Genomic DNA, 14,556 nt, shown 5'->3' with positions numbered 1-14,556 from the left:
GCACATATACATCTTTAATTTTTCTATTATATTTATTCTTATAGCACTAGGTTGATGAGCAGGAACAAATAAATGTAGCAATTTACTTCAAAAAGGTATTTTATATACCAGATTTATATGCAGTATAGGAAGATGCTACTGAAATAAAACTTTAAGAGTCTGACTGTGCATTGTTCCTGGAAATATGACTCATGATACCTTGTCTTTAGAAGTGAATGATTCATTCAACAATGTACTTAAAAGAAAAGTGAGAAAGGGAACTTGGGATTGAGCTGACAGAGGAAGAATAGTACAATGTGTGCAAGGTACAGCATTCAACCACTGGATCAAGGGTATGGAGGGAGTTTGGATGGAAGAATATTATTAGATATTTCATAACCCCAAAGATGAAAGGAAGGTTCACCCAGGAACAGAATATGTGGACCGATGGGGGCAAACCACACGCACATATTTTGGAAACGTCAAAAGATAAAAGAATACTGGGAAGAAATATGGGGAGTATTAAAGGAGATACTAGGATATGAGATGCCTAAAACTGGCTCTGTGTTATATCTGGGGAATCTGGCACAAGCAAACACACAGGGTGGGGACAGATACCTGATCAAGACAATGCTGGTGGCCAGCAAAAAAACTATAACCAGAGCATGGTAAAAAAAAAACAGATGCACCTATGAAGGAACAATGGCTGGGGGTAGTAGAAGAAATATTTGACATGGAAAGATTCACACACATATTGAGGCTCCAGGAGGGGAAATTTGAGACAAGGTGGGAAAAGTGGGTTGAATATAAAAGAAAACTGAATGACACCACAAATTAAGAGGGTTGTATTCAGATCATAATGTTCATTACAAATAAGGGAGAAAGCTCACATGTCACTCTGTTATATTACTGTTCTTTAATTTTGCTTACTGGCATAAATATACATACACGTAAGAGATTATTACTACTACTGGACTACATACTGGCTCTATTCGAAGCTTTTTTTTTACGGAACTTAATTGTAATTCTGTTTATATGTGGTTTTGTACGTTTACAAAATGCTCAATAAAATTTAAGTGAAAAAAAAGGAGACAAAAAAAGAAGTGAATGATTTAACTGGTTAGAACTGAAATTACTGTTTTTATTATTACAGAGAGATTTAAGTACCGAAAAAATTTACTGTTGGGTACCGGTATCGAATTCCAGGTACCGGTATCGGAACTGGTATGGGTTCAAATGTGAACAGCACCCGACCCCAGTCCATTATTAGATTCCTTGTGATTCAGACTTTATCCCATAAAACATTGAGTTTTTTCAAAATTCTTTTAAGTGAACCCACTGAATCCAAGTAACAGGCATCAGGGCTCTGGTGTTTCACATGATATACGATGATGATTTTAAAAAACAAAATCATATATCAATCATCAAAAGGGCATACATGCTCGTCTCACTGGTGCTTCTGGTTATAAAACTCAAAAACAATGCTTTGACCTCACTGTCAACCAAAAGATGTGCGTCATCATCATTATCTTTGTTTTTCTCTTCTCTGATAAACACTGGGGATGAAGATGACTAGAAAATCAATTAGGACCTGTTTGAAAGTGTTTATAAAGGCTCATCTTTCAAGCTGTCAGCCTTCTGCGTGTCTGACCTGGACTCAGGTAGGTGGAAATGGACGGAGATCGTGGTGAGGTAGCTCCTGACTTAAGTCTTTAACGTTCAACTCTTTGTCAAGCAATATTACAATACGAGTTTGTTTGCCTATTTTTAGTTATTTCATCTAAATATTTCCATTTTTAAATCAAAGCTTAAATGATTACAATTTAAATCTAATCTAACATGTATTTACATTTTTATGTTAGAGTACAATACTTTTTGTATTAGTAGATGCTCATATTTGGAGGATTGTACATTTACTATTTAGCCTGATAGTGATCTGAGTGAATCTTGCATGTTGACAGCCTGTGTTTATCCCGAGGTACACCAGGGCTGCTATATTTGTGTTTACAATAACATTACAACATAATGATCATTTGCGATTCATTGACTTGTGTTCTGTCATGAGTTTGACTGCTGGAGATAAATAGTGCTATCATGTACAAATGTAGAGCCTTTATACACCAGTCTCTGTTAAAACAAATAATCTACACTTATATGTTTTAGGATGATATATGGGTTGATAAGGTAGAGGGGGAGAAAACAAATCAGGCCGAAGGTGAAAGGGGAATAATGGCAGATTGCTTTGTGTGATTTGAAATGTATCCACACATTGTGAACTTCCGTGTCAGATTCACAAACTGTCACCAGCTTCAGGTCTTATGCTTGTAATGAAATGAAATCAACAGCATTTCAGGGTGAAACCAAATCCATTTTTTTAATTGTTGGATTTTCTAAACAACAAAAAGGGCCAAAATAAAAAAGGAGTAATTTTTAAATGCCTCGTCAAAATACTGTGCATGCATCATAAAAATGCTACATTCAATTTAACAATATTCTGACAAAGTGAAGTAGACTTTCTTGAATAAATAAATAAATAAATAAATTATTAGGTTGCAGTTTTGGTGCGTTACTTTGTAGGTTTGTCAGTTGGTATTTTCTGTGTTATGTTCTCTCTCAGGTCTCAGTGAAGGATGAGCTCATCAGTGGGTCCCGGAGTCAACATGACATCTCCTTTTCAGGTCTGGTGAAGAAATTGTCTTTTTACTGTCGCATTTTGAAAATAATTATCGTTATCCTGCAAGTTTCAAACGCACAATCTGGCAGTGAATGTTTTTATTACAATTATCAAAAGTCTGCTGCAGTAAGTTTTCTGTTTAGCAATACGCATATTTCACCATATGCACATATGTGACCTTAAATACTTAAAGACTAAAGGGACATTTTTTTGTTTTTTTCTTATTTGTGACCACATTTAAAATGATATATTTTTTATACATTATGATAATAATCATCAAACCCTGCTGTTTACAATCTTTAATGGCAATTTAATGGCAATCTTTCATTTTTAACATTAAATGCGTTCAGCTCACAATCACAGAAACGTTTGTCCATGAACACGAGCTGTATGAGTTGATGTGTAATTTTCATCAACATTTGACAAAATACTTTTCAAGGTCCCAAGAATCACATTGTGGCCTTGTGGTGAGAGTACAGTGAATGTTAACATTCCTCTTAATGGACATAACATATACCAAATATTATACCCAATAGATTTTTCTACATTTCAAACAAGGTCACAGCCGATAGAAACAGTGATGGAAGATGAATTATTCATTGTATTTGAAAGTAATTTCTATTTCTCTCTCTCTGGCTCCCTCTGTTGTTGGATCAGCTCCTGCTCGTCAGAGATACCTACACCACTGCATTTATAAAGAACCTGATTGTTGTTCTGGTCTGGCTCATCCTCAGTTACATCAATGGCACCTTGGTTGCAACTTTTTTTAGACACCAGGTACACAAACACAAACTCAGAGCCACTAATAGAATCAACAAGTGTTTTACGTACTGTAAGTGATAATTTCAGTCATTTATAAATCCTTGTTCTAGCTTCTCAAAAATGAGGATTTGCTGCTTTTCTGTTTTGTATCTTTGTAAAAATTTTGACCTTTTCAGTTTATAAATCCTTGGCCTGTTGTTGGTTGAACAAAGGAATTTGAAGATGTCATTACGGATTCTGAGAAAACGTGACAGGCATCTGAAACTATTTTGGACACTTTTCCAGACTAAAAAAAAAAATCTCCTAATCAAAAACATTAGAGCCACTATCTGAAGTAGATTAGTTGCAGACCTATAACACATAGGCAGCCTGCTGGCTCAGTAGATACACTTGAAGTCACTCAGCTTATTCAAAAGTTGTAACAATTAATAGATTAGTTGTCATGAAATTACAACTAATTTTCATAGTCAATTAATCAGTTTTCACCATTTTCTGGTATTTTATAGATCAAACAACTAATCGAGGAAACTGAGGAAATAATTAACGGATTAATCAAAAATTAAAATAATTCTTAGTTGCAGCCCTCTCAGTCACACTGTGCTTAAACAGGAGTTATTTAAACATAGTGATAAAAGATAAAAGCAGTACAGTTTAAAAGGGCAGCAGATATATAAAGATTTAATATGGAATATTGCAAACTTATGTTTACCGCTTCATGAGGTTGTTACTTGCTGCTAAGATTGTCAAAAATGTTTAGATACTTTGATACTTTTACGTTATCAAATTTAAAATGATACTCACCATTTATTATACATTATAGAGTATTGAAAGTACAGGTTCCATTTTTTTAAAAAAGCACAAGATGTTAACATTATTACAAATGTGTTGTCATGTGTTCAGTTCTGTACCAACACTGTGTACAAACACTGTGTAGAAACAAAAGAGTAATCAAGTATTGGTTACTTTATAGTAGTATTTTTTATAGTAGTATTGTTTCAGAGTTTAAAATTCTGGTATCTTAACAACCTTATTTGCTGCCACACTGCAGTACATAAGATCATCTTGTGCTCTTTTGCTTTCACTATAAAAAGAGTTGCAGAAATATATTTGATATTGTGTGCACGTAAACACAACCAGCGACCTCTGACTTTGTCCTCTCACTTCCTATCTCCACATGACCCCACCACTGTTTCACTCCACTTTACAGCTGAAGAGAATTTAATTAACCAACTTACAGAAAATTAATCGGCCTTTGATGATCAATTGTGGTATTTTTAAGCTAAAGGCTTTTTTATAACTGAATATCTCCGGGCTTTGGACTGTTACTCAGACAAAGTACTTATTTCGAAGACATCACCTGGCTGTTTGTTTCATGAAACATTTGTTGATTACACTTGCTTCATTTTGTCTTTTTATTTCTTATCAACATGACAAGTTGATCAAGTTTTCATTACAACCTATTCTGCCTACATCAGTGTACCATTTAAATAATAATTAAAAAAAAAAACTAGCTTTTAACTAGTTTTATTTTGTTAATGCTCCTATTCATTTTTGTATTCTTAGGATTTTTATTCATTGTCTTTTATCTGTGTTTTCGTTCCCTACTGACTGCATTTAATTTTTAATTGCACAATTAGGCAAATGAAGGTTTATGACCTGTCCCTTTTCCTTTCCCTTCTCCCTTCTCCTCCACCAATCACCTGACCCAGCTCTCTTTTTCCTCTTCTCTTTATTGTAACAAAATGTAACACTACATTTTTCACTCATTTTCCTCCGCCAGGCTTTTTATGAAGACCCTCGTTACATCCTCTTCATCCACATGGTGATCAATGATGCCATCCAGCTGACCGTCACAATCACACTGTTTGTCCTCAGCTACATCTTCTACAAGATTAACGTCTCTTTCTGCTGCTTCTTCATCCTGGTGGCCGTCTTCACCACCAGAAACACCCCAGTCAACTTAGCTAGCATGGCCATAGAGCGCTACATTGCCATTTGTGAGCCTTTACGCCACTCCCAAATCTGCACGGTGAGAAGGACTTACATTGTCATCGGGTTGATTTGGTTCATATGTGTGGCTCCAGATATCACAGATCTATTTGTGACGCTGGCAACAGAGTCCCTGAGCTTCTTTCACGAGCGGGTGTTCTGCTTGCGCCAGAATGTGTTCAAAGACCCGATCCTGGCGTACAAAAGACAAGTCTTTGATATCATCTACTTCTCCTGTGTGTTTCTGACTCTGGTTTTCACCTACTTGAGGATCCTGTTTGCAGCCAGGGCGCTCTCCACAGAGAAGATGTCAGCCCAGAGAGCCAGGAACACCATCCTGCTGCACGGGGCCCAGCTGGCTATGTGCATGCTCTCCTACATCTCCCCTAGTGTCGAGATTGTCCTGCGTCTAATCTTCCCCGGCCGAACCCTAGAAATCAGATATGCAAACTACCTGATCGTCTACATCCTGCCCCGCTTCCTGAGCCCAATAATCTACGGCATCAGAGACAAAAAGTTCAGGAGGTATCTCAAGATGTATCTTCTGAGCAGCAGGTGCAGGGTCAAACTGCAGACAGTGGCCCCGAGTGACAAAGATGGCATGTAACAGATTGTATAATAAGAGGGTTTGAACAAATGTATCCACTGTTTGATGAATCAAACCTTTGGTTTTTAATTCTACTGTAGACTATGGTAACGGAAAAATCGTTTCTAGAGTCAGAATAAAATGTATGAAAATGGCAACGTGGTAAGTGGCAGTAAAAATAACATTGCTCTATTTTGTATGTTCATTTGCCAAAATAAAAAATATGGAAAAGATAACTGTGCTGTCAGATAAAATCATCTCATTTCATGTAATGAGTCTGTAAAAGACATACATTTAAACTCATAGTATTCTTTAAGATAAAGACATTACAGGAGGAATCTTTATACAACACATCATCATCTCTTAGATTGTTTTCAGTGACACGAATACATACTGACTGAAATTTTATCAGTTGAAAATCTACTCGTCAGTGCTTTCTGTTGGACATATTATGATCTGTGACACATGGTGAGTTTGGCATTTCTGTACTTCAAATTCCTGTTACTTATGCCAATTAATCTTTAGCTATAATTGTAATGTTGTTTCTGTGCAGTACTAGCTGTCAATACAAGGCCTGCAATATGTACACATACACAGTGTGAAAGACAAGGATATCATACACAAACCATCATGTTACTCAGGAGAGGTGGGTCTGGAAGCAGCACTGACAGATCCGTCTGACACAGAAGACGACACCACCAGGTGGCACAAACCATTGTGTAACAGCTTCACTGCATGACTATGAATGAAATTTTACTTTGTTTAATAAAACTCTTAAAAAGGTCCACTGTGTAGCATTTAGTGGCAAATTGCAACCAACTGAGCACCTTCTCATTATTCACACTACATGATGGTGGCAGCTAAAAACACAAAACATTTAAAGGGCCTCTCTAGAATGTAGAATGTTTGTTTTGTCTCTTCTGGGCTGCTTTAGAAACATGACAGTAAACATATATAAATATATAAAAGCCTCAATCTAAAGCATATAAAACACAACAGTTCTCAGTTTTTGGTATTATATACACTAATGAATGTATAATTTAGATATTATATCCCATAGAGTCTCCTAAATCATACACACTGAATTTTTAAATGCAAATTAATAAATTATCAATAAATTATTATGTAATTTACTCGCATACAAATCACAAGGAAATAAGTGACACACTCTGGTCAGTTACAAAACAATTAGACAGAAGACACAAAAATGTAAATGTCTAAAACCAAGATGTTTCTTTTGTACTTGTGAATTAGTTGCTTTAGATTTCCCATCAGCCCCCTGGACCTTACTGATCAACAGTAGCTTTAATACAGGTCAGATTTTATAAACTTCATGGAGAAATTAAAAAACAGTTCTGTTAAACTCAAATAAAAATATTCTTCATGTTTATGTTAATCAATGTCTTACAAATCTTAAGTCACCTCATGCTCATTACAGGGATTCATAATGTGACTGTGACATCATGACCCTCATTCTATCCCCATAACAACTTGATCAATATACACACAGAGACACACACTAGCATCCATACAAATCCTTATATATGAGACAACAGGCTGTTCATGACAAGGTTGCTGACACTGTCAGTGACTCAGCAGGTGAGAGGAGGCTCTGTCAATTTATTATCTGTGGACTTTTTGTCTTTGTTAATACTTGTTTTCAAAGCTCTCGGTTACAGATTATATCTATATTATCACAAGGCAATGTGCTTCTTTCTTCTTTGTTTAGCTTTTGAGTTTGAACTGGTTTTATGTTTTATACTAAAGCTTTCTTACTGTGTTGATATTATGGATACTTAAGTGTAAAAGATGTAAATCTGATGCACAAACAATGAAACAAGATATTTATTTCAATGTGACACCCTCTCTGATTTTGCATTACAGAGTACAGCGTGAAAATTTATGAGCTGCTGAATAAAGTTATATATATATATATATATACACCAGATTGCTCCACTTCTTCTGTATATGTGCCTTTACCCACATAGTCATAATATCCACAATACTGATGATAATTGATAGGAAATCTCATTGTGTTCATATTTTTTGATGGCCATAGCGATATCGGGTTATTTGGTCAAAAATGTTGTCACCCACATTTTGTCACCCACAGTGTGTTTTTGAGAAGATTTGAAAATATTGAGAAACATATAAAGTGAATCATTTTTCTAAATATAAGTATTGCAAAGTTCAGCATCCAGATTCTCTGTGTTTTTTGTTTGTGTGTATCAGAGCATGACCACCAAACTAAAATATATATATATATATATATATATATATATATATATATATATTATCTACACTCTCTTACTAAATATTTATTTCATCTTCTTGCAGGTTTTCAAAGTCTCATATTAAATCAGTGAGCCATGAACTCAGTGAGCCATGACAAAGTGTTAATGTATATAAAATATGTCTATATAGCTGTGCCGTTTGATTGTAATTTCTCCATAAGAAAATAATCAATTTCAGCCTTTAACGCATTTTATGTACTCATTTGTTCCTTATACTGCATGTCTTTGTGTCACTTGCAAAGAATATAATCTATTTGCTTTTTCTTATTGATCGTTTTTTAATATCCAATTAACTGGTGTACAATGCATCTCTAAAACATTATATAAATAGAATTGTTTGTATTTTTCTGTAAAACAGATTTCATGTCCGTGTTCCTTCAGACTGCGAGGAGGAGATGTTGCTGGTGCTCAACTCCACCTCCTCCAGCCCTCTGGACCTGCTGACAAGTAATACCAGCTCTGCACTGACAGGGAGCGCTGTGGCAGTGCCTAAAGACAGCTTCTCTAATGCTCTCACCAAAAACATAGTGGCCATGCTGGTATGGCTGGCCCTAAGCATCATCAATGGCAGCATGGTGCACACCTTCCTGCGGCACAGGTAGAAACACACTGCTAGCTCCTGAACACAGATTATGATGGAGGCATAACTCCAGCGTTGTGTGTTTTATCTTGTGATGTTTAACATGATTCCAACTGAAGATATAAAGTTAAAGCACCTTATTTACAAATTATTTAAAATGATCGACATCAAATTGTTCTGCAACAATTTAGATCATGTTAAGTACTTTTTCAAGCAAAAATACCAAAGATCCCAGAAGTTCCACCTTCCCCAGTGTTAGGATTTGTTGCATGACTTTTTACTTACTGTAAAATGACTATTTTAGATTTCGACTGTTGGTCGGTCATACGTAACAAGATACTGATGACTTTCCCCTTAGATTAAAAAAATTATAAACAGATGAATTGATAATTTAAATAAACCTGAGTTGCAGCCCTACTTTAACTTACTGTACTCACTACTGACACAGTCCTTCTCGGCTCTTGTTTATGTTTCAACACATAGTCTCTTCTATGAGAACCCCCGGTACATCATGTTTATCTACATGGTGATTAATGATGCTCTGCAGCTCAGCCTTGTAACAGCTCTCTATGTGGTCAGCTACATCTTCAGGAGGATCCACGCCTCGGTCTGCTGCTTTCTGGTAAGTCCTTACTCTCAACAGACAGAAGTGCAGGTTACTCTTTGTTCCACCTCGTGTCCACCCGGTTCCACCTATTTAACCCCTAATAGTAACTAACATGTCCATACCTTTTAAACATTGTACAAGAACATGAATCTGTTTCTGAGTATCTTTCTAAACTTTCTAAAACGTATCAAACACAAATAAAGAGCTCTCACAAACAAAGACAGTGTTGTTTCAGGAGTGACAGCTTCGATCTTCATCTTTCCTCCTCCTCTTCTTCACATCCAACTACCACAACAACTACCCTTGTGTTTCCCTCAGATCATGACAGCAGTCCTCACCACCCGCTCCACCCCTCTCATCCTGGCTGGCATGGCAGTGGAGCGCTACATCTCCATCTGCTTTCCCTTACACTACAGCCAGATGTGCACCGTCCCTCGCACCCTCCTCCTCATCTGTGTCATCCTCATCCTCACCGCCACCCCACCCATCTCTGACCTCCTCATCACCATCGTCAACGAGCCCATAAGCTTCTTCCACACCACCATTTTCTGCGACCACCCGCTTCTCTTCCGCCACCGCTCCATCTACTACAAGAACTGCGTGTTTGACGGGGTGTACCTGTCCTTTGTAGCTCTGACGCTGCTCTACACCTACTGTAGGATCATGCTGACAGCACGAGCCGCTTCCACGGGCCTGGCCTCTGTGAACAGAGCGAGGAACACCGTCATGCTTCATGGGGTGCAGGTGGGTGCTTCTACACACAAATCATCTCCAGCTACGGCTGGTTGATATGGCCTTAAATAATAGTGATCAGCTATATTGCATCAAGGCAAAATGTCCAGCTTGACTGAGGCCTACTGAGATATAAAATATGGACAGTTTCCAACATAAAGCTCATCCCTCAAATAGGTCAAGAATAACACCACCAGGGTTTTGTGTAACAAAAACATGTTTATGCTATTTTTACATAAAATCTTCTTTGACAGTCCAACTGGTGACACCTTCGTCATCAACGTGAACACTAGTCCAAAACCCTGATTTTATCTCAACTAGAACATAAAAACAGAGAAATCATTAATCATTAAAGAAAAATGATATTGATATTTCTGTCTGAATAATTGAGTATTTCACTTTTAGATCCAGAAGGAATTTTTCAACTTGAATAGCACAAAAATTGGCTTAAACTGCACACAATTCAGGATAAGTAGATTTATAGCGCAGTAATCAATAATTTGAGGCCTAAATACAGTGATTTGGTTTTAATGAAACTAGGGCTGCAACTAACAATTTATTTCTTCAGTGATTCATCTACAGATTATTGTCAATAAAATGTCATAAAATTCACATCATAATTTTCCAGAGCCCAAACTGACATCTTCCAAGTTCTTCTTTTGTCCAACCAACAATCCAAAACCCAGACTCGGGAAGCAGCAAAGCAGCAAATCCTCACATTTCAGAAGCTGGAGCTTGCAAATGTTTGACACCTTTGCTTAAAAAATGACTTAAACGATTCACTGATTATCAATGCCAATCAATAGTTGGAAAATACATTTCTTTTGGTCGACTAATTGTTGCATCTCTAAATAATAATATTTGTTTGCAAGGTAAGGTTGTTGTAAGGATTGTATATTTCCATCGTCACTACCACTAAATGTTTTCTGTCCTGTTGTTTCAGCTGCTGCTGTGCATGCTTGCCTTCGTGGTTCCTTCCCTTCAGGCCGCTCTCATCTCCCTCTTCCCCCGCTTCAGTCTGGAGATTCGTTACATCTTCTTTTTGGTCGTCTACATCATCCCCCGTTTCATGAGCCCTGTCATCTACGGTTTTCGGGACGAGCAGTTCAGGAAGTACTGGACACGGTACCTGGCTTGTCGGAGCCAAAGGATCTTCAGGGTCCGACCGGTGTTACTGAAAGTGAACCTGTCGTCCAACTGACAGTCAGTCAGTGTGACTTCTGACTGACTGAGTGTTGGAATTATTGACAGTCCGTCCCCCCCCCCAGGATAAAACTTTTATAACCGTTTACAGAAAGTCAGCAAACTTCCATACTGATATTTAAATAATTTCAGTCAGATCAAAAAAGAAAGACACACAGATGGATGGATTAATGTGTCAAATATTGTTCAGCTGTTTATAAAGCACCTTAAACAAAGCATGATGTGAACTGTGATGTTGTAATCTTGCCGCTAAGCCTTCATTAAAGGCCCATTACATACTGCACACTCATTTCCTGGGTCCAGTCTAAAATGTTATACCATAAATCCACACACAGAAGCCAGGGTAATCATGATGGAAGGTATCTAAAGGCAGCAACCATGTTTTCAATACATTCCCCTTTCCTGCAAGTTTTTATAAAGCGGTACTTGATAAAACCAATAGATTACAGATGTCGCCATATTCACAATAACCGTGATATTAAAAAATGAAATATTGATATCATGTTGTTAATAAACATATGACAATATTGTAATAATCCAGAGAAAACCTTTGGCCGTGTGCATCTCTTGTTTATGAGTTCACCTGGTTGCCTTTTCACTAGTTATTGAGCAGTTGATAGTAATTGCTCATTTATAAATTCTGAGTGCTATATCATAGGCAACTGGACTTGTTTCAGTTTGTCGTCTCATTCAGGAGGTTTCTTCAGTTCTAACTAAATGGAGGGGAGTTGCAGGCTTTTAAACCTTGTGTTCTTACCTTCACTTTTTCGTCAGGTATGGTTACAGACTCTCTCTCCACCTCCCTACACTCGTATTTTCAGGGTAATTTATTTGCCAAAAAAAGAGACAAAACACACAATAAACAAGTTAAAGATTGATATGATGGCTATCGTTTTTATTTATTTTTTTAAATCTCTCATTCAAAGATACATTTAAATTTCAAACTGTACAGGCTGCAAATACCATTTTTTTGTATCATTGATGAATCTGTAATTTTTTTTCTCAATTAATTGATTATTTTTTTAATTAAATGTCAATATAATAAATGAAAGATGCCCATCACAGCGCAGGGCTTCAACATCTTCAAATGTCTTGTTTTGTCTGCCCAACAGTCGAAAAACTTTTCATTTAAAAAGATTTATTAATAATTCTCACAAACAACCAACGCTCCGCTCCGTTCCCACTTTTTCGGGGAACAAGACAGGGGTGCCCGCTATCCCCACTATTATTTGCGCTTGCGATTGAACCACTTTCAGTAGCTTTAAAATTGGTGGAGGGATTCGGAGGGATTAATAGATGGGGCATAAAACATCAAGTGTCGTTATACGCAGACGATCTGCTTCTCTATGTTAGTGATCCCTTATCAAATATTCCACGCATTCTGACAATATTAAACTCCTTCGGTCGTTTATCTGGATATAAACTTAACATTTCCAAAAGCGAATACTTCCCAATCAACCAATTGGCCGCCGACATACCCCCATCGACTATACCTTTTAAAAAAGCCAGCACAGGATTTAAATATCTTGGCATTGCAGTTACATGTTCCTTACGAACAATACGAGAGCAAAATCTTACTCTACTAACAACGAAAGTCAAGTCTGATCTACAAAGATGGAACTACTTACCGTTGTCCCTAGCCGGTAGGATCCAAATTATAAAAATGAATGTATTACCAAGATATCTTTACGTTTTCCAATGTTTGCCCATTTTTCTTCCCAAATCATTTTTTACAGTTATAAACGACATTATTTCATCTTTCATTTGGGCTGGCAAACGACCAAGAGCTAGTCGCTCACTTCTCTATAGAGATAGATCAGCTGGGGGACTGGGTCTACCTAATCTAATTGGTTATTACTGGGCATCCAACATGCATAAAATACTATCTTGGTACACGTCCCCCCAAACTAGTTGGTGCCAGAGTGAAGCGGCCTCCTGCTCCTCGTCGCTACGCGCCGTAGCATGTAGTACCTTGCAGTCTTCCCCGTCTAGTCTTTCTTCTAACCCAGTTGTTATTGGAACATTAAAAATTTGGTCGCAAATAAGACGCCACTTTGGATGGCTCACCCTCCCTTTGGCATCCCCGATTTGCAACAATCATTTGTTTATCCCAGCAAAGACTGATCCAAGATTCTCTGTCTTAGAAAACAAGGGACTTCGTAGTCTGGGCGACTTATACATCAATGGTATTTTTGCAAGTTTTAATCAATTAATTTCTAACTTTAATCTTAATAAATCAGATTTTTTCCGGTACTTTCAAATGCGTCACTTTGCGAAGACGCACACAACTTCATTTCCACAGATACCGACTCCCAACGGAATGGACTTGGCTCTTAAAGCCAAGGCCCTGTGTTACGTGTGACCAGGTAGCAGTAGTCTACCTGTATGTGTGTGTCCTCTGTCTCCGCCCTGCTCTGCCTGAGCTCAGGTGCTGGCAATCACCTGAGCAGGTTAAAAGGAGGCAGCAGCGGGGCGGCTCTCTCTCTCTCTCTCTCTCATTTGCAGGTGTGGTGCCGGAGGAGGGAGGTGGGCGCTGGTCGCGCAGTCTTTTGTGGTTTTTCCTGATTTGTGTCTGCTTTCATTTCCCTGGCCTGTTAGAGTGTCCAGGCTTTGTAGTTTTCATTTGGGTTTGAGTTCCTGGTAGTCCTGTTTTCGTGTCCTTATTGTTTTCCCTTTATAGCTTAGTTCTTGTGGTTAGGCAGTTTAGTCCGGAGGAACCCCGGATGCGACGGTCGTGGCAGGCTGGTCTGGGGTCTCTTCTCTCCTTTTGTTCATTTTGGCCAGGAACTCCTGCCCCTTTTATTTTGTTTTGGGTTGTTTAATTATCGGGGTTTATTGTGTTCGGCTACGGCCGTTTTTGCTTTAATCAAATAAATCCTCTTTTGTTATTGACTGTGCTGAGTCGGCGTCCTTTATATGTTACTGGCCTCGTTGTGTTTGAGTCTTTGCTTTTGTTTACGTTAGGGCCGTAACATATTTGGGGGCTCGTCCATTTCGTGTTGGGTCTTCTCTTTTGCGGACTCCAACCATGAGTGCCGGTGTTTGTTTTGTAGGGTTGTGCAAGCCTACCGGGGTGACTTTGTGGTGTGCCTTTGTTGTCACTGACACGTGCGTGGCTTGTTTGTTGTTGTGATTGTTGCGCAAGCTGTG

General features: G+C 37.9%; 2 protein-coding genes and 1 long non-coding RNA gene across 4 annotated transcripts in view; 2 read left to right on the top strand and 1 right to left on the bottom strand.

The window, feature by feature from the left end:
* The window catches only part of LOC311255408, a 109,335-nt gene that overhangs the window by 63,627 nt on the left and 31,152 nt on the right, over positions 1-14,556 (bottom strand). The window lies entirely within an intron of this gene.
* On the top strand, positions 5,220-6,057 carry LOC311255042 (odorant receptor 131-2-like). The gene has a single exon (XM_084349172.1). It carries the CDS (start codon positions 5,235-5,237, stop codon positions 6,009-6,011), a length of 777 nt encoding a protein of 258 aa, XP_084205298.1. The 5' UTR covers positions 5,220-5,234; the 3' UTR covers positions 6,012-6,057.
* On the top strand, positions 7,517-11,546 carry LOC311255406 (odorant receptor 131-2-like). Its single transcript, XM_084349858.1, has 5 exons — positions 7,517-7,589; positions 8,643-8,882; positions 9,348-9,486; positions 9,790-10,215; positions 11,147-11,546. The coding sequence occupies exons 2-5, from the start codon at positions 8,680-8,682 to the stop codon at positions 11,402-11,404; spliced, it is 1,026 nt and encodes a 341-aa protein (XP_084205984.1). The 5' UTR covers positions 7,517-7,589; positions 8,643-8,679; the 3' UTR covers positions 11,405-11,546.

The sequence above is a fragment of the Pagrus pagrus genome (assembly GCF_965226575.1).
Source record: "Pagrus pagrus genome assembly, chromosome: 3".
Taxonomy (NCBI): Eukaryota; Metazoa; Chordata; class Actinopteri; order Spariformes; family Sparidae; genus Pagrus; species Pagrus pagrus.
Note: the sequence above shows the minus strand (reverse complement) of the source record. Positions and strands in the feature narration are given on the sequence as shown.